At 38.4% G+C, this 26,991-nt stretch overlaps 1 protein-coding gene across 5 annotated transcripts; it reads left to right on the top strand.

Annotated features, from left to right (window-relative positions):
• GABPB1 (GA binding protein transcription factor subunit beta 1) lies at nucleotides 1-24,967 on the top strand. Of its 5 annotated transcripts, none has more exons than XM_049812549.1 (9): nucleotides 1-94; nucleotides 7,508-7,615; nucleotides 8,518-8,685; nucleotides 9,156-9,350; nucleotides 10,498-10,645; nucleotides 10,995-11,108; nucleotides 15,944-16,129; nucleotides 17,478-17,593; nucleotides 22,559-24,967. In XM_049812549.1, exons 1-9 carry the CDS (start codon nucleotides 92-94, stop codon nucleotides 22,709-22,711), a joined length of 1,191 nt encoding a protein of 396 aa, XP_049668506.1. In that variant the 5' UTR covers nucleotides 1-91; the 3' UTR covers nucleotides 22,712-24,967. The 5 variants fall into 5 exon arrangements, with proteins under 5 accessions (XP_049668506.1, XP_049668508.1, XP_049668505.1 ...); XM_049812551.1 differs by lacking the exon at nucleotides 1-94 and adding an exon at nucleotides 224-333 and having other exon boundaries at nucleotides 22,559-24,966; XM_049812548.1 differs by lacking the exon at nucleotides 1-94 and adding an exon at nucleotides 436-457.
• The last annotated feature ends 2,024 nt before the right edge of the window (nucleotides 24,968-26,991 follow it).

Genomic DNA, 26,991 nt, shown 5'->3' on the forward strand with positions numbered 1-26,991 from the left:
CGCATGCGCGGCAGGCGGCACCGAGGCCGTATCCCTCCGCCGAGCCCCTTTTGTCGGGGATATTGGTGTAATAAGATAATACCTGCGCCCCATGGTAAGTGCCGGGCGCCCCTCGAAGCGCTGCCCGCGGGCGGCCCGCGCCGCCTCGCGCCGGGGCGCGCGCCGGCGGCGGGGCAGCGCGGCGGCGCGGCGCCCCTCCCCTACGCTCCGCTCGCCGTGTCCCTCCGCCAGGCGCAGCGGGGACTTTTGTGTGGGGCTTTTGGGCGCCGATGAGCGGCGGCCTCCGGCGCCCCTGGTTGTTGTCGCGGCGGCGGCGGCCGGGCCGGCAGCACGGTAAGGCCCCATCCCCGCGCCCCGTCTCTCCCTCACCCCCCGCGGGCCGGCCAAGCTTTTCCAGGTCAGTCTGCGCCTTTGTATAGGGCCCTGTTACCGGATGTGGAAGTTGATCTCTTCGCTGGTAAAAATAATTCCACTTCCCCCGGAACCCGGCGCCGCGGCTCCCTCCGCAGCGCCCAGCCCAGCCAGGATTTCCTGTTGGGGAGAGCGGGCGCGCTGGCCGGCCTTCCGGGGACCCCGCCGTGCGGGGGGCGCGGGCAGCGCCGGCGGCGGCCTGGGCCGCGGTGGCGGCCTGGGCGGCCCGCGGGGCGGCCGGGCGCGGCCCTGTGGGGCAGGGGCTGCGCCGGGGTCGGGGGCCGCCGCGCAGCCGGCGGGGCGGGGGGGGACGGGACGGGACGGCGGGGACGGGACGGGACGACGCGGGTCGCCTCGGGGCCCGAGCGCCCGCGGCGGCCCCTCTCCCGCGGCCGCGGCTGCCGCGCAGGCCCGGGCGAGCGCGACGCGCCTGGCGAGGGGCCCAGGCGCTGAGGGGCAGAGTGGGGCCCAGCTCGTCCCGCGTCTTTCCCCCGCCGGGCAGCCTGGTCTGGGCCGCGTGGGGACGGCCTCGGGCCTCGCGTGGGGCGGGCCGGCCGGTTCCTGCCCCGGCCCGGCGCCCCGGGGGCGGCCGAGCTGCCTGCCGGCGCTTGGCGCCAAAGGTGCCCTGAGGAGAGGCAGCTTCGGTGGGAGGGGAGCGCTTCCCTCCGCTGCGGTGTCCCTCACCCGGGATCTGTAACTCTTGCTCTGGGCTCTTAATAAAGCGTTTGACGGGAGCGTGGCATAAACGTGGGATACGATGCGTTAGTTCGGACTGTGGTTTTTCTTTTCTCTCCTGCTAGTCGAGGTAGTGTCTGTTGGTGAGACGCTGTCTGATAGCACGTCGGTGAAGTCCCCTGAAGGAAGTCGTCTGTGCTTAGGGTTTTTAACTTAAAGCAGTTGTATGTTTGTCCCTTAACCCGCTTACTAAGGTAGCTTTTATTGAATGGCAAATGCTGCATATTAAGAGTTAAATGTGCTAAAAATTGTGAATGCCCACCTTGGAGTACTTTAATGTTTTGGTTTTTTTTAAATTATTCACGATTTCTGAAGTCTTAGTAAGACTAAGCAGTTGGGTTGAAGCGTGTGTGCACACAGAAATACCCGTAAGGGTACATAAATCTGCTGTGTAAATAAGAGTGTACACGGCAGATCAGCGTACACTAGGCATAGAGTCTTGTTTGTGACCCGCTTTCTTTGCTGAAAGCAGTTTGTTTTCTAGGTTTTTTTAGGCCTAGGTGCCAGACAGAAACTGTCGAGGAAGATTCCTCGTAATAAAACAGATGCTTTAACTGGAAAGGCTGGTGACTTTTGTTTGAGGATATTTTCAAGTTTCAGTTAATCTGAGACATACTCTAAAGGCTGTAGTACAGTTCAAAGACTACGTCACAAGCCCTTGGATTCTTCATGTCAATCATAGCTGCAGTAATGTGACCTTTTTGGCATCTAGTGCCAAACTTATCTGTGAAAGGTTTGTAGCTTATTGGCAGTGCCAACCCAAGTCTTGGTTGGTGCCAATGGTTCACCCTTGTTGCATAACAATATTTTTTAAATATCGCATTTTGTTGCAGATAATGGCCAAATCTGCACTCTCCTTTTTCAGGACAAGACTTTCCTACCATCTGCGTTATTTAATGGAGTTGCATGGATGATTGGTGCTAATTTAAGTTAATGTATGCACCTAATTGGTGGACAGACCTGCATAAAGACAGGCTTGACTATCTTAACCACTAAGCTATTTAACAACGTGTTTGCTTTTCTGATCTCTTTTCTCAGATCAGATATTTTTCATCTGATGCATACTTAGTCCAACATGAAGGTCATGTTGCTGTTTAAACAAACGAGAGAATTTAGTTACGAACACAACACAGTCATAGAGGAAAGCTGAAAGCACTGGAATTAAAGCTGACTGAATAAAAGCACTGAATTAAATCAGTACATTAGTGTAATTTTCATTATCGTAATAGAAGTGTGGATATTCTAAGCCTATGATTATTTATATTGAGAATTGAAGTATGACATGTGAAATCATTGTCTAAACATGTTTGGAAGGCTGTGATTCCCTTAGGAAACAATACGGGAACTTTGTGAGTTTATCCCACGTAAGTCACTGTAATCACTATTGCATGATATATATGGTAAAATCATACCAAAGTTTTCAAGAGATGCTAGCACATGGAAATACACCTAGGTTTAATGCAGACCTGGTTCCTTTAAAAAGTTACAAAACTAATTGAAATAAAAAACTTTTTGAAGAGTTGTTCTGAGTTCAAGTATTGCGCTGTTATATCAGGATATAAAAAATTAAAAAAAAAAGCAAGTTGATCCTATTATTTCAATTCTATTAATGATCAGAACTGAGCTCTTGATTAAAGATTTAAGTAGTTTTTGCTAACTATTTGTACTTCAGAATATTCTTGACCTTGGTATGGATAGGCATATAAAATTAGGAATTACAATTCTAAATTTCTAGCGATACTGTGCAATGTTGAAATTGGTAGGATGATAGCGTTTCTGAAGACCAGGTCTGGAGAAGCAGGTTGATTTTTTTTGAAATAGTGGAAAGAAAAAGACATTCTGAAAAGGGCATTCTTTTTCCAGATGTAATGGGTGTGAGAGATGATGGGTCTCAAGCTATCTTCCAAGCACAATTCTGCTGCATGTCACTTCAGTAGAGAAACCTATTTAATTAGCATTTTATGGAACTTCGTCCTGGGTTTTTTAGGAGTGGTTGGAAATCCTTATCACAGATACAGTGTATATTGATTCAGTTTCCCTTCTGGTAAATTGCACTGCTGCTGACCTTGCTCTTCTAGTGTAAGTATGTCTCTTTTAGGAGCATACCTTAGTTAGAAATACACTGGTGGCTGTGACTTCTCCATGTTAGCAGATGTTCTGTAACAACTGTTTTGTGCCTGTTGATTTTGACTAGCTGATGTTCACCACTGCAGTGGTAGAAGGGGAATAAGGCTGGGTCCAGGATCCTTGGGGCAGGACAGCAGTCTGAAAGGTGCTGCAATATTTTAAGCCAAACCTAGTCTTCTTCCTTCGGACTGCAGACTCGTCTGCTCTGTTGTCCGTAGGCTGTGGTGTGGTACCCCAGGCTTCCCAAGCTGTGTGTTTTTCAGCTCCTCTCCCTCCCCGCAGAGCCCTTTTCACACACAGTTCCACCTAAACTGTGCTCAAGTGCTGTTATATACCCCTCTGGTAACAGCATGATGTTCAGAGTTTTATAGAACGTGTAAAAACTTAAATCTAAGATGGATACAAAAAAGCAGTATGGTTTCCTATTGAACAGAAGTAAAATATACTTCTGTATATAATAGAATTTGCAATAATAATTTGATCTAAGTTTTAATTACCAGTTAATTGTGGCATCTGGCTAATGATACTGTACAGAATGCATTGCAATAATGAAATGTGGAAGTTCAGGAGGTGGTTAATACAAAAAAGTCCAAACCCAGCAGAAGCTCTTCCCTCTTTACTCAACTGTAGACAAAACCCTCTGTTCCCACAGATGTGTAGGAGCTGTTAGAAGTCTGAAAACATACTCAGATTGCCATAAGAATAATTATAACAGTCTCAAAACTTTATTTCAGAGCCAGTGATGTTTTTATTGTCTGAAAGAATCCTCATATAAAGCATTACCCAGCTGTCGTGCTAGCCAAGCTTGGTAGAAATGACAGTTACTGAAGGGTACCCTCTAACACAGTTCAGTAGAGTTGATTTGTGACACTACATAAAGCAGCAGCAGTACTTAACTAAGAGTGCTGCTTTGAAATGGAAATCTTATTTCAATTTTAAATATATTTTATTGTACTGTATATAGAACTTTGCTTTTGATAGTATCACTGCTTATTGTAGTGTTACTAAATGATCTCAAGAGAGCAGCTGAAGTATTTTTCCGGAAAGGGAAATTCTGACACTGCAGACCCTTCTTGCTATGTCTCAGTACTAGCGGTGGAAGAGTATGGGGGGAAGGGTGGGACATGTTATTACTCAAGAGTTTCCTGACCTTACGTTACTGGTCCTTGGAATGATCTGCCAAGTAGAAATCAGCTACTCTTGAGAAATTTTGTGAATGCTAGTATTCATTGGTTGAAAGTGACTATATGTGCATGAGTTTCGTTGGAAAGGCCTCTTCAGTTACTGTTGTTAGTGTATTAGTGACATGCAACGTATTTTTTATCTTTGAGTTCAACAGTATAATTTTGCTAGGTTTTTAACTTTCTTCCACTAGATGGCCCAAGCATGCTTTCAAGTACCCTATGAGAACTGAAACTTTTACTTCTAAAATAAATTCATGTTGTTTTAACTAAAGTTAAAATTCTACATCATGAAACATATGTAAATTTCTGTGATGCTTTGTGCTTGTTTAAAATAAAAACACTTTATATCAACCAAGAGAGTTTTGGTTATTGCAATACGTGGTAATGAAGGTTATGTCACGTATGATCATCCATGTCCCTCTTTTTCCTTGATTAGAACATTTCTTATTGAGTGTAGTACAAAGCTGTTCAGTTTTGCATTGAGATGAGAACTGATGTACTGTTACTCTGACAGTGTGTTCAACAGTATGGTTCAGAGAGACTCTGAAAAGGTGTTGATCTCAGGCTGAAGTTTGTCCCTATATCTACTGGGAGTGAGCCTTGTATTTTGCAGGCCACCATAATTGATTTTTTTTTTTTCTTTTTGCTGCTTGATTTTGCTGCGTAGGGTGTTGGTAACAACTTTGCAGTTTATTTCACCAGTATAGACGTGGTCAGTGGCTTCTGAATAGGTGTAGTTTTTAAATGTATGGACTGTAATTTAATTCACCTATTTTTGTTGTCTAACACATAAAGTATAAGCTTGTTATCAAGGCTGTCTTTTTGGTTAGTGGAGAAAGACAGGTATACACAGAAGGCAGCTCTTACCGTGAGGGTGGTTGGACACTGGAATGAGGTTGATGAAGTGGAGGGATGTTCGTCCACAGAGACATTCAAAACTCAACAGAACCAAGCCCTGTGCAGCCTGAGTCCGTTCGACCAGCTCTGACTGGGATATTGAACTAGGTGACCTTGAGAGGTCCGCCCCCCTCCAGCCTCAAATATTTTGTAATTCCAAACAGAGACTTTATTAGTTCCTTTTCTCTACTGGTTTTTAAAACAAAAATAAATACAAGGAAAATGAATTTTTGTCTTTCTGAATTAGCTACTAACTTCAGTATTTTACATTAAGTTCCAGCTTTCCTTTTGATTCTGAGGACCTTGATGTGGTGGTATTAGACCACCAGAAAAAAGTGTGTGTGTCTGCATGTGCTCTTTTCCTTCTTAAATTGCACACTCCCCCCATGCCACCAAAAAAACCCCAAACAGGTGCAGTATAAAGGGAGTGCTATATTCCTTCATTTCAGCGCTACACTTGCCAAATGCCCTCTCTGTCGTATTACTGTTTTGTATCAGTACTCCTAGTGTTTCCCTTTAACAGAGATAGTAGATTTTCTTATATTCCTGTTTCTCTTGTGCTCTTTCTCTTTATGGAAGAGAGTCGGCTGTTGTCCTTTCCTCTGCATCTGACTCTGTGCTCCTTTTTTCCTTCCTTTTCCCATTGTCAGTATTTGTCCTGTCCTGCCACCTTCCTGCTCCTCTTCCCTTTTCTGGCTGGAGACAAATCAACATGTCCATGTGTATTAGAAGGATGGACATAAATGGAGTATTATTTTGGTGAAGGGGATATTGCTGCCTGCAGTCAGTTCTGTAGACAAAGAGGTAATCTGCTCCAGTTCATGGCTCTACTGATACATGTTGGAGTTCTGCATTTGCAGTATTTCTGTCTTCCTTTCTAATTTCTTCCCAAGTCAATAGCTTTCAGCTTATTGAGCAACATACCACAAAAAATTTTGCCGGTTGAGCCAGGTGCAGAGAACTTTCTAAATATGTTTGTGTTGTGATAGAAGTGTATGTTTAATGGGATTTCTTTCTGAACTGATATACTCTAACTTTGTGTAGGAAACTGTGTGCATGGCATTGCAACTGCTTTTACTAGTAATACAGGCTTAACTTTGCTTGTGACTGGAAACTAAATTGGTGAAAGTAATTCCATTCTTACCATCCTGGTAGTGGAAAACATAGGTATAGGACTAAAACGCTAATGATATATTTTGGTTAGTAGCGTGAGTTATGGTTTAGTTCTAAATTTTCTTTTTACTGAACAAATTTAATAGCATGGATGAAATAGAGTGGGTTTAAAAATATGTTATACTAGGAAATCTTTGATGCAACAGAAACATAGATAGGTGTCATTTGTCTACATACAGTTTTGCATGCTCTGTATTATATGGAACTTCAAGTGCTGTAAAAGGGGCATAATCTAAAGGTGATGTGAAAATTTTTCAGGTAGTATCTTGGTCATGTCTCAGTCAAAATTTTGCATTTAACGTATTGTTAGTAACTGTAGATAGTTGAAGCAGGTAGTATTTCTTTTCAGGCAGACACTTTAGTTCATATATCTGATGCATGTAGTACAGTAATATGTGCTTATTGCTTATTGCATCGTTTTGTAGCTAGGAAGACAAATTATATTTTAAGGTGAACAAAATGAAGTAATAGGGATGGACAGACAAGATGTCAGAACGGTGTTGTGTTTGCATAGTGGTACCTCTTAAATATGTGTAGGCATTTTGGATAAGTGAGTGTAGTACCTTTGGGTGTGTGACATAGCAGCCATGATGTAGTACCATTTGAAAGCTGGACAAAGCTACAGAAGGTTGCGGTATCAGGTGAGAGCTTCTAAACCACTTTCTGCTCTAAGAAATGTACATCCAGTTCACTTTAAATTTAGTTTGATATAACTTTACAGCTGCTATGGTTACAGTACTGTAATACTGAAATCTTTACCCCGGTGTCCGTTCTGTTTGGCTGACAAAAGTAGTTCTAAAATCAAGCTGCTTATTGCAATCAGTAAAGTTTGTTCTCATGGCTAAAATACCAACTCCAGCTTTTCAACTTTTCAGAGTAGTTCAGGAATAATAATAATAAAATGACAGTGGCATCTGTGTACTTAAAATAGTATTAATATTATTATTTTTTTCTTTATATTCCTTTATGTCCTTCACTAGATGTCACTAGTAGATTTGGGAAAGAAACTTTTAGAAGCTGCACGAGCAGGTCAAGATGATGAAGTTCGCATTTTGATGGCCAATGGAGCACCTTTTACCACAGATTGGGTAATGAAAACTTTTGCACTGTTTGGTAAATCCTCTTGCTTTTCTCACCTGAAGAAAAAAAATAGGATTATTACAATTAAGCATTTATAGTGCAAGCCTTGCAAGTTTCTTGGATTTCTGCAGTCACATCATCTAATGTCCAATTCAAAATTAAAATTGTCTGTTTTCTTCGTATAACCTCCTACTGATTTTAGTAACAGACTGAATGAGCTTGTTCTGGTGGCTTTTAAGATGAACTTTGAAGCAGTTAATGGGAGAAAGCAGCAATCATCCTTCTAGTTACTGTGTTTATGCATTTAATATAGCAAAAGCCCTGAATTAAGAAAGCAGTCCCAACTATCTAATATGTGCAGCTGAGAGTTCCCTGATGTAGGGCCTCTGAGTTGTCTTTTGGAGGTGCCTATTTTTGAATAGGTTGTATAGGGAGGTCAGGTATCTAAAATGCTAGGGTGTTTACAAGCCCTTAAAAAACCTTAATCTACTTAGTGACCTAACTTTCAAGTTGTGTCTGTTTTGAGCAGGAGACTGGACTTAAGTAACTTCCAGAGGTCCCTTCCAGTGTTGATATGGCGTGTTGACCAACACTAAAAATGCAGTTAGACCCCTTGAAACATCACACCTCAGAAAGACAGAAAAAACATAGCACAGACCTCAAAAACTTGCTTCCAGTGAGCTGGTTTTAGTGTGTTATGAGTATTGGAAAAAAAAAAAAAGAAAACCAAACCTTTTTTTTTTTTTCCTCTTCATACTCTATAAAAGCCCTGACATCATCTTTCCTTGAGACTGCAAGAGAAAATTATTTTGAAGTGGTGGCCTGACACCTGAGTTTGGTAACTCCATAATAATAAGAAATACTTCATACTGACATCTGTTAAAACTCCACTTTTTCTGTTACATTACAGTTGGGAACATCTCCACTTCATCTAGCAGCACAGTATGGACACTACTCAACAACAGAAGTGTTGCTGCGAGCAGGTGTAAGTCGGGATGCTAGAACCAAAGTGGACAGAACTCCATTACATATGGCAGCATCAGAAGGCCATGCCAGCATAGTAGAAGTCTTACTTAAGGTAAAGTTTGCTGAAACAAGGTCTGAGGTGGGGATATTACAATGGGTTATGATCAAATATTTGCAATTTCCTTCTAGTCATGAAACCAACATTGAAATGATACGAATATTTGTGCTGTGTGCATTGGGTGCTTTTTTTTCCTATTAAACTCTAATTTATTTTAGCATTAAAATCATCATGATTTCAGGTGAATTATTTATTGCTGTTTCAAAATAAGACTACTTCCTAATTTGGCATTGTGTGAGTAACAGCTTTTAGAACCAAGACATGTTATGTTTTAGGGAGTCTTTAATCCTTTGAGGTAAATAATTTATTTGGTAGTTAGATTGAAGCACTTTTAATAAATCTGTAAATGTAAGATAACAGGACATTACTGATGGAGAAAGACAATTTGGGGCTTTGTTCTGTGACCAGCATTATTTAATTCAGATAATTTTCATGACATAGTTATGCAATGATTTTGTTTGTAGCACGGTGCTGATGTCAATGCGAAGGATATGCTCAAAATGACTGCGCTTCACTGGGCTACTGAACATAACCACCAAGAAGTTGTAGAACTCTTGATAAAGTATGGAGCAGATGTTCATGCTCAGAGTAAATTTTGCAAAACGGCATTAGATATTGCAGTAGACAATGGAAATGAAGACCTTGCAGAAATATTACAGGTAATTTCTGATTCATGATGTTAAGGGAACTTACAGCAAAGTACTTGTTTACACATGTAATAACCTAAGCTTTTAATACAGCAGCTGTGAGACCATATATTGACTGGTAATGCTAAACTCCGGTCTAGTTCATGACATGGAAATGAGATTTATGTTAGTAAACATTAGTTGGCCAAAGAACATTTTCACCACCTACAAAGTCAAGGATAAGTTTCCATTATTTTCTTAAATTTGAGTGTTGTAGTACACAGAACTAGGTGGAGTCTTCACAAGCAAGGTGTAAAACTTAACTCCCTGCTCTACTAGTATGTTTTGACTATACCCTAGTGTTCAGTTAGCTTCATATATGGATGTTAATTTCCTAACAATTGGAGATCAGGAAAGGAGAGAAAAGATGGCAATTTTTCTTGAATTAGAAACGCTAGGGTTGAATTGTTGGAGAAATGATTGGGATTGGGATTATAATAGATGCTTCCATGAAAATGTGTGCTCACTGTTCAATAGTGTTCTTACTGTTCAATAGTGTTCTTGAAGACAAACTAAGTGCTGAGCATTATTGAGAAAAGAATAGAAAGCAAATGAAAAACACCATTATGCCACTGTGTAAATCTGTTATTCCTCTACATCTTGAACTTTTGTGAACTTCTGGTCTGTTCCTTTAGCCTCCTCTTCATTGCAGAAAGGATATAGTAAATAAAAGTCAATAATAGTTCAAAGAAGGACAAAAAGAGGACTGCCATCTACAATTCTTGGCAATTACTAACCTGTCAGAGCCAATTTTCATAGCATGTAGTTGCCACAGCAGTCTTGGTTCTTCAGGCCTCTATTTTAGATACATAAGTTTGCATATCTACAAAAGAGCCTTGTCTTTATATGGTCCTTTTCGTGTACAATAAATGATAAGGAGAAGTGGTGGTGTGTCATTGTCTTTCACGTCAACAGACTTTTTGTCTTTAGATTTCACCCAAAAAAACATGTTTCTCATGTACTTACACAGAGCACAAGATGTGACATGATGTGTGTATATTGCATAAGTATAATGAGGGACATCTTTCCTGTTTGATTGGAATGTGCAGTAATTCTAGTTCTTGGTAAATAATTCCTTTATAGCTACAATTGGAATTATAATATTACCTTTGTCGCCCAGATTGCAATGCAGAACCAAATCAATACGAATCCAGAGAGTCCGGACACTGTGACGATACATGCAGCAACACCACAGTTCATCATTGGACCTGGAGGGGTGGTGAACCTAACAGGTCTGGTATCTTCTGCAAATACATCAAATGGAACAGGTATTTAGATGTCTATAGGATAGCTACTGGGATTTTATACTTTAACTAATTTTTCACCATTTAGTGAAAAGGCTTTGAGGAAAACCAGTGGTAAGAATAGACTAGTTACCATGTTCCTCTTCAGTGTTTTTTATGTGTTGTAAATATCTAGGTACTTAAAACAACATTCTTCACAGAGATAAATTATCAGAAGTTGTATTTGCTTAACAAACTTGCCTTTAGAATAGCACTTTGGTTCAGCAGAATGTTGCTGAGAACAGAGTGTGTCTTAGAAGCTTTAGTGCAATAATAATAAAAACGGGACTTCACTGCTTTTAAATGTCAGCTAACTTTTTTTTTATCCTACTAGATGAAACAGGAGTGTCTGCTGTACAGTTTGGAAATTCATCAACATCAGTATTAGCCACATTGGCAGCTTTAGCAGAAGCATCAGCTCCACTGTCTAATTCTTCAGAAACACCAGGTTAGAAAGCTAAGTAATTTAATAAACTAAAAGTACATAACTGGCACTTCTGGAGGTACAGTTGATACAGAAATGAGATGATAATCTTCCTTCCTTTTTTCAGCATGAACAAAATTTTTCCTTTGTTTTTACCTGGAAGGTTGCCAGATTCATGTATACAATTATTTCTTAATAAGATTTCTGACCACAGCTGATACCTCTGGGCCTAATGTGAGTAACATTCATCTTGCTGAAAGCAAGCATAATTCAGAAGATTGAATTTGCATCTTTGTCTACATACAGTTTAGTTGCATGTGGTGGGAGAGTGTTTTCTTAAATCCTTCTTTCTGCTAAATATTGGGAAATGGCCCCCGATGTTGTTTCATATACTTTGTCAGCAGTTTTCTTAATCTTTCACCCAAAAGGCACAAGAACATTGGTGATCTTAATGTGCAGTTTTCCCATTGGAATGTCTGTGGGTCTTATTTTCAACATTGAGGCATTCTACTTGCATTTGTAATAATATCTAGTGATTGGTATGTCCCACTTCAGAATGAAATGCTGCCATGGCACTTCAGGTAAACGTAAGCCTAGCAATACATTATTGTTCTCCTAGGAAAAAGCAGCCTGCATCCCTTGCTGCAGCCATATGTACACTCTCTTATTCCATAAGGCTATGACAAGAAGCCAGAAAGACAGAAGAAATTCCATTGCCCCTAGTTCGCAAGTTTTGCATTCCTTTTTCTTAACACAAAAACCCTTCACCCCTGCCCCATGGATCTTTGCCAGTTAATGCTTTGTCTGAAAAAACCCCTTTGGTTAAGGTTTCGTACTCTGCAAGTTGCCCTGGATATCTTTCTCCATTCTTTATGAATAATGTGTTGCTTGCTTTGTGTACTTTTTCACTTTTGTTCATTACAATATGCAAAGTGAAGAAAGAAATGGCAGTTGCGAGCCTTACAGCATCAAAGTGGATTATAAAGACTAGTCATTGCCACTAACAGGGTTGAGAAAGAGGTATAAGCAAGGAAAAGACCTCCTCTTATAATTTAAGCAAGTTGTAATACCATCTACAATAAGGTTAAAACGCGATCAAAAGCTTCTAAATTATTTAAAGGTACTTTATAAGAGGATGCCACTAAACTTCTGTTCCAGACCATATTTTCCAATTATGGTGTACGTTAATATCTTGCCGTTGCATAAAAATTGGGTAAAACTAGCACTTAGGTCAAGTGCTATGTTATTTCTTTGTTACCTAGCTTTGGGACACAGAAATCCCTAGGTTTTGTCTCTGAAGTAGGCTATATGGTGTACTTCAATAAAAATGTCTGTTATTCTGAAAGTCCCAAAAGGTGTTTTGGTGGAGACCTGGCTTTTTGAAGAAAGCTGTGAAGTATTTCATGCATACTTTACTTGCCCAGTGCTGTTTTGCATGCATCACTCCCCGGTTTTCTCAGGCAGTACGGTATGTCTGTAACTAATGGAGTTTTATGATAGGCCAGATTGCTTTTTTGTTTATTTAGTATTAATAGTATTTATTATACTGATATGTAGCACTATAGCCTTATTTCCAGGCTAGCTTGGATTTTGAGCACTGATACGATAAGTAGCAAGATGAGCCTAACTTTAAAGCTGGTGACTGGAGATTACTATGGAGAGCAACAACCCTCTGTTGATCAAGGATTTATGATGCTTATGGTAACCTGAATTTTTCTGAAGATGTTTCTAAAGAAATGCATTAATTTTGTTTTTTTGTTGGTGATGGTCAGTAGGATAAATTTTACAGAACTTTGCGTGGCCAAAGTCTTTTGTACTTAAAAATTCCCACAGAATTCAGCTCTGCAGAAGACATTACTCTTAAGGACGACACAGTTTTCACTGAAAATGTGGAAGAGATCTGTACTCTAAGATTTGCTGGCATGACAGCTGCATCCCAACATACATCTGAGTTTTCATCTCTAGTGTTTTGAAGTCCTACAGGTTTTCTTCTTAATACAGCTCTACTACTACTTACCAAAGCAGTACCTAAGTACAGCTATACTATATTATGACATAAATATTGCAAGTGAAGTGGATGACTCAAAACCAGAATGCAGTGCCTTTTGTTACAGAAGCAGCTGTTCATTTTTTCAATCAATTAATATATTTCGATGATACTCAGATCTAATTGTAGGAGAGAGGATCTTGAGGAGGGATTGCATGGGATTACGGACTATTAAATGTGTATTCAGGACTCAGCAGTAAACTTTGGTAACTAACAGAGTCTTCTCATCTTTCATGGCCCTACCCTTGCAGTGGTGCAGTGTAACCTATGTTACATGTCAGTAAACCACTGAAGATGTATATTATCAGAGAGGAGGCAGGAGATGAGAGGCAGGAAGGAATAAGCTTGAAGTCTTGATGGAGTAGCTTCCTACCTTCAATAATGCAGTGTGCATCACACCTAACCCTTCTGTTTATTTCAGTTCTTCTGCTTTGATTTTTATGCAGATGTGTGAGCAATCTTGCAGCATCTTACTGTCTGCAAATTATTTCCTGGGTTCTCACTCCTTTAATAGTTTGTAAAGTGTAAAGAGTACAAAAAGCAGCTTTTTGTCACCTGTACATCAGTAGTAAGTGTGTTCAAGGAAGAAAAAAAAGGAAACAACAACAAAAAAACCCTTCTCTTTGTGCTTATCTTGTAAAAGATCCATTTATAAGTACTCTCAAGAATTGTAGGACTGAGAATTCTTGTTTTGGTTCTTACCTTCTATTTAGCCTCCTGTATTTAAGAATGTATAAGCTTGGATAAAGCACTTAGGTTCTGCCTTTTATGTTGTTTGTGCCTAGGTTTTTCTCCTCTTTCAAAGTTAACTTTGATCCCTTCTCCCTAGTTCTCATGCCTTACAGTTAAAAAACCATCAATTTTGTAAAACCAAAGAAAGGAAGGTGCTTCTCACTGGAGCTGAATAGAATCATGCTTTTTTTAATTGTTACTCAAATGAAATGTGTATAAGGACAGGACTTTACATACAAATGTGGTGCATAATGTATGTATGGAACTCAGAGTTGGATTAGAGAAAAATCTGATTTAAGATGTGTATTTGGAATGCAGTATTTGGTGTGCTTATGTTGGAATTAGGCATATGCTTACTGCATATGCAGGTGTTTTCCCCCCGCAGACACTGCAGAAGAAAATAATGCACATTAATGCAGAGATTCTTGAAAATAATAGTGCTGCTTTTTTGAACGACTTCAGTTTCCCTTCAGCATAAGAAGTAGTGTGGTAACTAATGATTATATGGATATAGATATGGAAGGAGAGCAAAGAGGGAATAAGGGCTGTATTCTTTTATATAGAATAACTTCTTTTTAGACAGAATCTCTATTTTTCTTTCAAGGTCTGAAGAAGTCCTAATAATGTTTCCTTCTAGAACTGAAAGCCCAATGTTGAGTTTGAAACTGAATGATCAGAGCTGTTTGCCCCAGCAGCTAGTACGGGCACTTGCAACTTGGAATTTTTACGACGGTGGTCTTTCTTACTGCTGAGCCTGTACTTGGAAGCCAAATCAAGTTCAATACAACAACACTTATTCATGTAGGACTGACTATTTTGGTTTACTGAATAAACACTCTGTGAATATTTAAGCAGTGCTGTAGGACAGTAATCTCTGAACATAAAGATCTTCAGAAGACAATGACTGCATCATTATTTGAACTACAGAATGATTTGTGTGTGTGTGTTATATTGTAAGTAACTTAAAAGATGAAAGCTTCAGGGTTTTATCTACCTTCTGTCATCTCAAGCATCACAACACAGTCTATACGGTTTTAATTTCATCTCTGTAGACAGAAAGCACTCTAATGCCTGTTATTTAAATCAAAGGATTTGCTTTTACCATGACAAATTGAAAATAAAATACAGAGTTAGTGTGCTTGAAATTCTTTGATTGTGCTACTAGTGATCTTGTTCTTTGTCTCAGTATCTTGTTTTAAGAAATAAGGGTGGCAGTGCGAGACCCCAGTTACAGTGTATAGTGCAAGCTGTGGTATGTGTTGTAGTTCTGAATGCAGTCTTTCCCTTATCTTACCTTGATTTATAGATGTAATATAGAATTGTGAGAGGTCACTGCTGTATATTCATTATCAAATCAGGAATTTGAAATACTTAGTTCAGCTGGGATTTTTTTTTTTACTTTTACCTATAGAATTATGTACATACAATGTTTATGTTACTTTATAAGCTTTACCTTTCTCCTTCAAAGGTGTAAAAATGTCAACTCTGCAGAACTTTTCATTTAGTCCTGTTTCATACTTTGTATAATAGATAGAGTTGTGGTTGTATTTGGAGCACCCATGTAGTACAGACAAAACTTTAGGATTTTCTAGAGGTCCTTCAGTCTGTTACTGTCTTGAAGACCATTATGGTAAGCAGAAAAATCAGGGCTGGGTCCTGAGATACACCTGGCAAGACACTGGTTGAGTAGAACTTAGTCCAGCTTGTGTACAATGCAAAAGGTATTCGTGTTCTTAAAGACAACTCTTGTTCTTGCTGCTTGTTAACGCTGAACCCAAAGCATCAGTTTTGAGTGGGTTATATCTATTAGGAAACATGCTAAATTAAAAAAACTATTATATTGAGCAAGGTAAATCAGGACAGAGTTGCATGTGTATTTCAAAATGTTAGTGTTTTATGTTGGCCTGGTGGAAGATTTCTATGAACAATATAATATGTAGTAATGCATTAATTGGGGGGTGGAGAGTATCAAATTTTAAAAGACATGGAAGACATTTTTTCTCAGCTGTACCAAAATGAATTTGAACTCATAAAGCTTAATTTATAAATTGACTTAATTCCTTTACTAATCTGTTGATAGTTGTGGCCACAGAAGAAGTTGTGACTGCAGAATCTGTGGATGGTGCTATTCAGCAAGTTGTCAGTTCTGGAGGTCAGCAAGTTATTACTATAGTTACAGATGGCATTCAACTTGGTAATCTGCATTCAATTCCAACCAGTGGAATAGGGCAACCGATCATTGTGACCATGCCAGATGGGCAGCAAGGTGAGTGGAAATGTGTATGGTTTGAGCTTGAGGAACTATTTTAGTTACAGTAATAATAAAAAATTGTTAGGTGCAAATAGCTTGGACAATTTTTTGTAATTATCAGTTCAGATACGTCTTTGAATTCTTATACTGCAAAAGGCTTAGACACGTGAGCTACTGCAACTCAGTGAGTTACCACATGTCAGCTGAGTCTCTGCATTAGGAGAAAGAATGGAAGAATTACTAAGCTGCATGGAAGAGAAATGAGACATTTAAGGGGAAAGTGATAACTACTTGCTTTGCCTTCGATAAGTTTGATTCTTGCAAACTTGTTATGAAAACTGGAAGATGGAGTAAAACAAAAGCCTTCTTCCTATGCTTTTGCTGTTGCCTTGGTGGAAATACTGTGGGGTGGTGAGACTTGGATTTAGAAATCTGATGCATGAAGTAAGCTGTGCAAGTCCCATGGAGTATGTTCTTAACAGAACAAAAGCCAAGTCCTTACATGCTTGAGGCTTTAGAGGAGCAGTGGCAGAACCAGTGAAACCAGGGCGACACAATTGTTCTGTTGGGCCATATGCACTTTGTTTGTGGAAGCTGCTAGTATAATAAATGCGATTTTGTGACGTGCGTGTGTTTTGGGTGATTTCCTTTAAAGATGTTCTGCTACTACTATTTAGACAAAAATGATTCCTTCTCTGGTTTCTTCATGAGGACTCCCAGTGTGGAGCTTGAAGAGTTGCACACTGGAGACAAATTATTTGATTTGCAGTCTGTCTGAAGAAGTACAGCTACATATCAGAAAGCATGAATGTGTGTAGGTAGTAATTGAAGTAACACTTAGAACATTTATTTGCCAGATGGTTGCATGAGTAAATTAGAGTATGAATTTCTTTAGATCCCTATTTTTTTTCCTTCAAGGTTAATAACTACTGTATTTTCAGATTACTGAAGGTGTTCTAATTAATCAAAATCAAAAGCCAGTTTTGTATTTAGTATTTGCTTAAGAAACATTATAAAGATGGTCTGCTACATAAGTTACAGAACTGACAGACTGATAACCCTGCTGCAGTTCACTTCTGTGTCTGTTTACTCTGTGAAAAACAGCAATGATACCGCCGAGTGACAAGTAACTATTGTAGACCTCAGTAACAAAGAATTTTAAAATTCTTTAGTAGCATACAAGCAGCTAAAGTTTTTAGTAAATTTTCCCCATGCTGACTTTATAATGTACTTTTTTATATAGTTGTGTTTTCGTAAAGGAAAATCTTGGCATTTTATTGCTGTTAATAAAATTACTTGTACTGTATAAAATCATATAATTATATATTGTTTGAAGAATTTATGTGTACAAATATGTTTTCAGTATTAACAGTTCCAGCAACAGACATTGCTGAAGAAACTGTGATAAGTGAAGAACCACCAGTGAAGAGACAGTGCATTGAGATTGTTGAAAATCGCGTGGAGTCTGCAGAAATAGAAGTAAGGAGTATATTACGTGATATGTGTTAATGAGAGTGTTCAGCACTGAGTATCTGGTTGTTGTTTTTTGTGTTGTTGTAGAGTTTAATTTCTGTGTTGCCACAGAATGAGGTGTGTGAAACAATAACTTGTTCAGTTTCCCCTGTTACTGGAATTAATCTTGTACAAAGTTGTAAAAAAATATAGGAGGGCTGTTTTCTTCATCCTCTGGTCATGCACATAAAAGTGACACTTGTTTAAGTATGTGATAAGTTAATATTTTTGTTTTTCGTTTAAGGTCACTAGCTAGTTTTTAAAACCAGGTACCAATATATTATCGAGTAACTTGACTCTTTCCGCCAGCAGCAAATGAGAGTACTGTACCCTCATCTTTCTGTTATGACCACGTGCTTGTCCTGATTGTGAGATCGTATTTTTAGCAATGTTTCCTTTCCATTCATGATATCTAGATAACTGTTAATGGAAATGTGAAACAGTAAGATTCTGTGTTTGTCAATTTTTATCTGTTCCTCCTGCCTGCCCCATCCCCCCCTTTTTTTTTTAATTCTAGAGCCGTTTGCTATTACAGATCTTTGCACCATCCTGGTTTTTTTTTTAAATTATAGTGCAGAAGACCTAACAACATTGAGAGAGTTTTTCTTTTTATATATATGACGAATAGATGTAGCCATTCAATTTAAAATTGTAGCTGTTTTTATATTATATAGCCACAATAGGTCAACCATCTCATTCCTTCTTCTGTTCCTTCTAACTGTGCTGACCAGTTTGGGTCAAAAGTTTATGAACATTGCTGTCTGCCTTGACTAGGCTGTAAGTTCTCATTCTGTCAACTCCATATTTCATTTATCAAAGGTTGTATTCTCCAACTTCTGTTCATATTATCAAATTGTGCCTAATTGAATACTTTTTATTGTACAGTATGTGCTATATGTTATCCATGTCTAGTAACAATAATTACCACCTTTCATCACTTGCTTTCCCCGTCCCTAAGTTGTTACATCAAATACTTTTGGCCTTTGCAGCTTTGTGGTCATTACAGATTATCATGACAGTTGAAATTTTCTTGCTGCATTTTTTAAAATGTATGACTGTTAAAATAAAAGCATTTATTTTGTTCACACTTTTAAACATCTGCCTGAATTATTCATAAAGGAAATTATGTTTCCTTAAGTATTTTAATAATTCTGTTAGGTGAAGGAAAAAAAATCTAGATTGGTTAAGGAATACATCGACATGTTCCTAATTACAGATAGTTGGTATAACAGTACAAATAATTCTTTTAAGGGGATTACCAGTTTCAATGATATATTTCAAACACATTTCTCAAATATCAAAAGAAGTTGGTTTAAATGAGTTACTTCTATCTGTTACTTTTACGTGCAGGTTTTGATGACTGACTTTGTCCCTGTCTGTACAACTGGAAATGCACATGCAGACCTCTGCCTCTGTGTGGAGGCCAGTTGACTTAAGGAGCCTTACTGTGGTTCGCAGGGGTATGGTGCTACCTCACTTTGGTAATAGGGACATTAAAGAAGTGCACATAAAGTCAGTTCACTTCAAACTTTGTGATCACAGAAGGTGGTAGATACTTGAATTTGGAGGGAGTGGGATGCCTCCCCTCATTAAACTATTTTTTTAATGTAGAAAACCTTTATTGTTTGGTTTCTTTGCCTCACTAGTGATTCATTCCTTTATTTCATTATAAAGAGTTGATTCAAGGCTAAGAGTGCTTTCTTCAGCTGTTTTAAATTCATAGTGTATGAACAGTTAACTGTAGTTTGAAAGTCTTTAGGTTGAACATCCTCCCATCTGTGTGAGGTGACAAACTTTCCTGTGAAAGTATTGTGAATGATTAAAGCTGTAGTGGTGTGTTTCGATTTTATCTTTTGGGTCTGTTAAGTTCAAACGTTTCAGCTCATTTTGAAGGTGATGGCAGTTTTCCTAAACAGTTTGGTATTTTAAACATAGAATGGCAGCAAAAAAACCCCTGTCACACAGATACTCTGTTTTTCATTTTCATGCATAATTCGTTAACATACAGTGATTTTTATTTTCATTCTTGAATTTGAGTGTTTTCCCATGTTGCATGTCTGAAAGGTGACACGCATTAGAACCAGGACAATCATTTCATTAGACTAAAAAAAAAATAATCATAATTGTAGATTAATTATATTAGTGAATTCATATCCCAGTTTTTTCTGTCGTTAAAAAGAATGCTTGGTTTGGTTGTTTTAGTTATGGGTGTGCCTATTGGCAATATATAGACTGATAAGAAAAGCTACATGTAATGAAGAAAATTCCCTGATAGAATGGAAGATTTCTTAAGAGCACTCAGGATCATCTAGTTTGATTTTTACCTGGGTAGGTTTTTATACTGATACAAAAGGACATCAGATAATTAGAACACTTTCAGTTGTGTTCTAAACAATGCCCTAATAACACTTTCTGGATTTGATTAAATTAATAGACTAGATATAGTCCTCCCTATTCTAGATGTAAAAGTTAAGGAACCAATTTTCACTGTTCAGTCCACTGTAGATCTGCATTGTTCCTCCAGAAGCATTGGATTCTTTCCACTGCCTAGTTAGATAGTATACTTGGCCTCAGTTCCTTAACTCATTCTGTTTATGTTAGGGCTATGACTGTCTAAAAACTACACCTATTAGTTGCTGGACTAATTTACATGCTTTGAATTGCTAGTCTGTCTGGTAGATGCTGGTTTTATCTCCTTGTCTCTGCCACTGAGACTTGGTTTTCTCCTTTTTTTCTATCCCTTCCTTAATGTGCTATACTCCTTATGAGTACATGGATCTATTTATCTCTTCTGTGGGAAATACTCATAAGATGTGGTCTGAGAACCTCTCCATCCCCAAATGTTTGCATATGCTCCATAGTAGTGATAGTGCCTTGCTTTTTGTGATGCACCACAGAACCACTGGCCAGTGAGCTACTGGTGGTTCTTACTCTTATGCAGCCCAGTAGATAGAGCAGCTTTGCTTCTTACCAGTGTTAGATTTCTGAGGGGTTTTATGCAACAAATTCATGAGAGAGATAATGCCCATCTCAGTATATCCCAGAGCTGAGTGCCCTCAAGAGGAAGAGGTTGCTTTCCACATGTAGCAGGATCAACTGTTTTGAATGCTTCTCTGAGAATTGTCTTGTAGCTCTTTTCACAAACTTTCTAATCCACCAGGCTGTTTTACATAAGCTGTTGCTCCTCTTGTACTACATATGTGACTTACAGAAATAGCAGTATGTTTTGGTTGGACTGGTGCTGGAACATCATTGGTGTATTTCACATCCTTTGAGATGTAGGCTCTGCCATTCATTTGGCATTTGTCAGTCTAGTTGCTACCTGGGTTGGCCATTCATAAAGTTGCTTAAAAAGCAGAATCCAAATTTGCAGAGGTGGAAGCTGAACTTCCTTTTCAAAGAAGCAAGCGAGATCAGATGAGCTCTCATTTCTTTAGCATATGCTCCAAATGAAGCAAACCCTAGCTAGCTTCCTTCAGCTCTTAAAGCCCTATGTAAAATCAAATTGCAGTTAATGGAGTTTGTTCTGTTCTGTATTACAGCTAGTCTTTATAACCTGTTAATAACATCTCTCCTTCACCTGTTGTTTTTGCTATACAGATGCTGCTGTTAGCAATGATCTGATCACCTATGTCATTATATTCCAGCACATTCAGCACAGCATGTGACTGTTAAATGTGACTGTGACAAGTACTAAGAACAGTAACAAGTAGAAGGGAGGCAGAGTATTTTGTATTTTCAGGCTCTGACCATGAAAATATGTGAGTGCATCAAAGAGGTGAAGAATAGGGATGCTGTTATGGGGGTGTGTGGGGGTGAAACTTTTTTAACAACTGTTTGAGGTATTAAATGGGAATGTGATACTGAACTGCTGGGATGGGAATAAGGTGAAAAGGCACCTTATTTTCACTGGGCCTCAGTTTTTGATAAGAGTTTTGTTTTTCTGTGATATAGCTCACTTCTCTGACAACCTCCTTCCTGTGGCTACTTAACAACTACAGTGGAAAGAATGATTTGAAATCAAATACTACCTTACTCATAAAAGTATGATGCACTTTAATGAAATGGTATTTGGTTGAAGATCAAAACAAAACTATTTTCCAAGCAAATTGCTTTTTCAATTGGGCTCAGTGCAGCATCAAACAAAATGACAGTACCTACATCACTGGAGATGGAGACACATTCTCCTTAGTTCCTAAGGCAGCTTCATAAGAAGTGGCATTTCCTGTATTATTTTGCTTGGAAACCATTTTATAGCCATCCCCAACAAACTTGTATGCAGGATGGAGCCTTAAGTTACTCCTTTTGAATAGAAAAAGTTTATCTAGCTAAATGCCTGTTAATTCATAAAAATGTGGTGTCCATGGGGATGTACTTATACCTCTGGATTGCATCTGTATCAATCACTTCAGATCACTTCATTCAGAAACCAGTTATGTTTATATTTTGCTTAGTGGGCAGCTGTCACTTTCCAGTGCAAAATGCTGTTAGGTAACAGTTCTTCATTATGCTGTCTGATTAGAAATACAACCGAAAGGGACTGTCCTGTTTGGTTGGATTCCAATTTTTGAAAAGTAACAAAAGGAATTGAATCATTGTAGAAAAGTTAATATAGTATGCTAGTATTTGATCACCATGCTTCTACTTTTTTATTTCACTCTTTCTCCATGAAGACTTGCTTTGTATCTTTGCAGCTAAAGAAACTTGGGTTTACTATATTTACACTTAAAGCCTTATTGTGGGGAGTTGTCTGGTGTGATAGTTGATATCTTATTTACACAGCAGCATTCATATAGGTTTGCCCGAGTAAGAACTGTACAGTTTCTACATGATACCCTAACACTTGAGCTGCGTGTAAAGGAAAAATATTTGCCATTTTAACTTGTATTTGATACATATTTGACAAAATACTGCTGGTTCTGTTTCTAATAGGAAAGAGAAACTCTTCAGAAACAGCTGGATGAGGCAAACAGAGAAGCACAAAAATATCGTCAGCAGCTTCTAAAGAAAGAACAAGAAGCAGAGGCCTATCGGCAGAAGTTAGAGGCAATGAACCGCCTCCAGACTAATAAAGAAGCTGTTTAATAAAAAATGAACATACTGCAAAGCCTGTTACTTGCAAAAACCTGCAGTACAATCTTGAACTGTACGCTATATAGGTACAGACACAGGATTACATGATAGAGAAGATGCTACAAGTTGATAACTGGACTTAAGCCGTGAGCTCTGATGAATTTCTTGTAACATAAAAACTCTGAATTTAGAAATTGTGAAAAGTATTTAAAAGGAAATACTGTAAATAGTTGTTTTTTTTACAGTTTCAAAATGAGTTGATAAATCTTTTTGAAGGGATCCAGAAACACGAGAAGCCAATGTTTTTGTGAAATTTTTGATTTTAGTATGAAACTAACTTCTGAAAAACAGAACAGTTTTAAGGGTGATGTTGTTGATTTAAGCTGACAACTTGAAAATGAATTATGTGACAAAATGAATTAACAGTTATTTCTACATAGTGACAACTTAAACTTCTCTGCATAAGACATTTCCAGGTGGAAATCTTTGTACAGCTTTAAGTAGTTGTCTCAGATTCTCTGAAAACCATTTTTGGTTTTTTTTATTTTAGGTGGTGAAATTTTTATATTTAATTTCAGATATATCCAAGTAGATTTACATGTATATGAAGCTAATATTTTTTAAACTTTTCAGTTTGTACATATGCTGCATGTTTTTATAATTTCTACACATACATCTTGCATAGGTATTTTTCAGCAAAGATGAGAAAAATTATGAGGAAAACGTTTAGCCTATAGGTCATTTGAAGTAAGCTAGCAGCCAGTTTTATTGTGGATGGTATATTTCTTGGAAGAATGTAATTTGTAATTAAAAAAGAACAAAACAAAAAAAATCTTAATTTACACATTAGAGGCAATTTAAAATTTGGTAGTGGAGGCATTGAAACTACACTTTGTGTGTCTTACAATTTTCCTGTACAAACATTTTGAAGTTCAGTAATGAATAGAAAAGAATGTCTCCACTGGAACACAAATACTGGTTCTTTTAGAATATTCCAATTGATCTATTTTCCCCAATAGCCTTGAAATTATTTCAGTGATACATTTTTTCTAAGCGGACTTTTGCATTTTAATTATGCAATTGGACAAGTAATTTTTTTATGTTGTAGTGATGCTGCTCTTACCTAGCATCATTGTTCTTCACTGTGATACTGTGTTTGTGTGTGTCTGTGCAGTGATCTGTTATGCTTAGGATTTATATAGCACGTTACATCTTCAGAGCATTGTAGAATCTTTTAAAAAAAACCCTTACTGTACTGCCTGAGGCAGGTAAGTGAGTGTTATTGTCTCAATTTTATAACTGGTATAAGTGCAACACAGGGAGTGCTAAATGACTGGCCCAAGACCACGTGAATCTGTGGTAGACCTGGGAACAGATCTCGGGAGTTCCTGGCTTCTAGTCCTGTGCTTAGACTGAGCTGCCTTAAGATTGTTCAGTGCTGTGTTACATTAAATTTGCAACTACTGTGCAGATTCCTTTTTTGTAAGATAAAACTCCGTGCTTTGCTTTGTTGTTCCATGTTTCACTGCTTTTATGGAATTGTTTATATAAACTTAAGCAAAAAGTCTAGTTTACCTATACTGTACACAGAAGAATTACCCTTAAAACTGTACTCTGGCCTACTTTTTCTATTTTACAATTAAATATCTTTTCCACATATATAGAGTGTAGAATCAATTCCGTTTCAATTGTTTTGTATGGGCATTAGAGTGTCAAAGCTCTGCTGTGTTAGGCACTCAGAAAAATATGAAAAAAAACAGTTTTAAGCTTAGAATGGCCTTCAAAGGTAGGAGGGAGGATTGGGGAATGAATTGCATTATACAATATGAAGTAAAATCTTCCTTCTTCAAACTTGGAGTTGAGTTAATAGAATTGGCAGTTAGGAAAGTCCTAAATATCCTAGTATTGGTATAAATTTAGCAACTTTGATGCAGATTGGCAAATTTGACCCCAAAATAATCAAAAGATAATAAAAAATGGAAAACCTATGGTGGTAGTTCTTAGGATTATTTTCAGGAATATAATCATGCTCAGCTGGTAGTAGGACTTGAAGCAAGCCTTGTACAGTGAGTAACTGTAAATTGCTGTATTTTATTTTTTTTCCAGAAACTATCCAGTATGTCTCTAGTGAATGCAGGAGCCAGTTAGTCAAGTTAAATGTGCTGGTTAGGCATTGCTCCAATTGAATTATTCTGTGATCAAAATAATGTTTGTGTCCTTACATCCCACAAACTTAACTACAGTTTAATCTCTGTGAACTCTTAATGACGATAAGAATTTCAGCGTTAGTCTGAGTGGTGATAGTGGTAGTGTTCACGTCCAAGTGGAGAATTTCCCACGGTTTTGACGGCACAGAGCTTTGTAGCAAACAATGAAAAGAACCTTTTCTATTCATTCTGCTTCCTGTGAGCAAATATTCTATTCCTCATTGTCTGTAACAAAATCCTTCTAAGTGCAGGGTAGCTATAACAAAAATTTATTTATCATCAGCATATTTACCCTACCTGTAACTCATTATCACCTATTTTATTCTAGTTCCGAACAGGACCTGCTGTTTGTTCTCTTCTGCACAGAACGAGAAACCAACCTGATGAAACTATCACCTTTGAGCAGAGGCATAGGGTGTATGTCACATGGAATATTCATTGTGTAGTTTAGCTCTGAAAACATTGTTAAAAGTATTGCTCCTTATTTGCTGTTCCAAATTGAAATCATAAATGTAATTAGCTACCAGCTTTATTTGAACAGATGTCCATATATTAATGTGTTTAGTTACTTGTAGCTAGAATGACAGTTTTTGAGAACTCGGCTCTTTTTGAGTTGGTCCTGTGTTTGATGCCAGTCCCCTCTCACCTTCTTTGTTCCCCTTTATGGTAGCATTTACAGTAAAGCCAAGAGATGTTCATAAATTGATATTAAGTATGTGGGCAGCCTGTTAATTTTTTCTTAATGTTTCCAGAGAAATGTGAGATAAAGCAGATGAATGCATACAGTGTGGGTTTTTTCTGCACTTCTTGGGTTTCTTCTTTCAATGCCTTTTTTTATCAATTTTTTAAAATTTCAGTATATTAATCTGATGTGTGTCTATCAGCGCATCTTTGTCATATCTGTGAAACAGTTCTTTCTCAAATATCTAATCACAGCAGAAACTAGGAAAGGTTTTCACATTGTTCTGCAGAAAGTATGCTGTGGAAAAAGACCTAATGACTTTCTAGAATAATGAAAGCATTTAGGCTGCATTATAGTACATGAGGCAGAAAACCAAAGCTGTTCTGACAGCCAGTTCTCTTCTTTATGATGAGAACCGAGAAACTGCTGTCATGTATCGGATGAAGGGTCTGCCTAGCATCGTGTTTCCAATAGGGCCAGTTCTAAGCAGGAGCCTGAGGTACAGCAAAAACAGGGCAAGCATATATTGTATTATGTAATAATTTCTCTTTCTGGTGCTTAGTCCATAAGTCCTACCTCTCTGTTTTCCCAGGGCTGCCTGGTATGGGTGTAGAGCAAGTGAGTTCCTTCCGGTGAAGATGATAAGTGCTCAACATTGAGTACAGTGTCAAAGGCCATGCTGCCAAAGATAGGTCAGGATGTGTTTTCAGGTCCTAAAACTGGAACAAGGGGTAATCTACATGGCTGCTCTTCCAAACTGAGAACAATCCAGCTGGAGGACTTAGAGGAATTCTGGAGATACAAGGCTAAATCCCAGTGCTTATGCATATCTTACGTGAGAAGAGCAAGCGCAGGTGGAGGGGCAGGGGAAAGATGTGTTTTCCCAGCTCAGCAGTCTAGGGTGATATCAGTGGAGGAACATCACCCTGCGGTGTGTAACCTGGTCTGATCTGGAAGGGCAGGAGATCCAGGAAGAGGACCACTGCTGCTTTGTATTGCACTTCTGGAACTGGCAATAACTGTAATGCCTTTCCTTTTAGCAGCAAGGGACTGAAAGCATTAGAAGTGAAGACTTGTGAGGATGCAGGTATACTCTCTTCAGAAAACACAGTCCTACAGTTCTTAAAAAAAAAAAAAAAAAAAAAAAAAAAGTCTCCACCTGTAGTGTCAAATTTGTTATGTGCTGGCGCCTTGTTTTAATGACTACTGCTAGTGCAGTAGTTCAGTGTGCTAGAGTAACATGGCTGCTTTTATTTAGTTTTGGAAGCTTTTGAGCTTTTTCTCTCCCACAGGTCTGATGTTAATGTGTCTTATATTCATGACATGGATTACTGTGAGAATTCTGAAAGATTGTTTGAAAATGGGAAAGGGTTAGTGCAGAGGCAGCTCCTCCTAGAGATATA

Source organism: Accipiter gentilis, chromosome 10 (assembly GCF_929443795.1).
Source record: "Accipiter gentilis chromosome 10, bAccGen1.1, whole genome shotgun sequence".
Classification (NCBI taxonomy): domain Eukaryota; kingdom Metazoa; phylum Chordata; class Aves; order Accipitriformes; family Accipitridae; genus Astur; species Astur gentilis.

Coding starts and splice junctions, on each gene's coding strand:
- GABPB1 (XM_049812549.1), top strand. Junction 11,109..15,943: donor TAATTCTTCAGAAACACCAG/GTTAGAAAGCTA, acceptor ATCTGTTGATAG/TTGTGGCCACAGAAGAAGTT. Junction 16,130..17,477: donor CATGCCAGATGGGCAGCAAG/GTGAGTGGAAAT, acceptor ATATGTTTTCAG/TATTAACAGTTCCAGCAACA.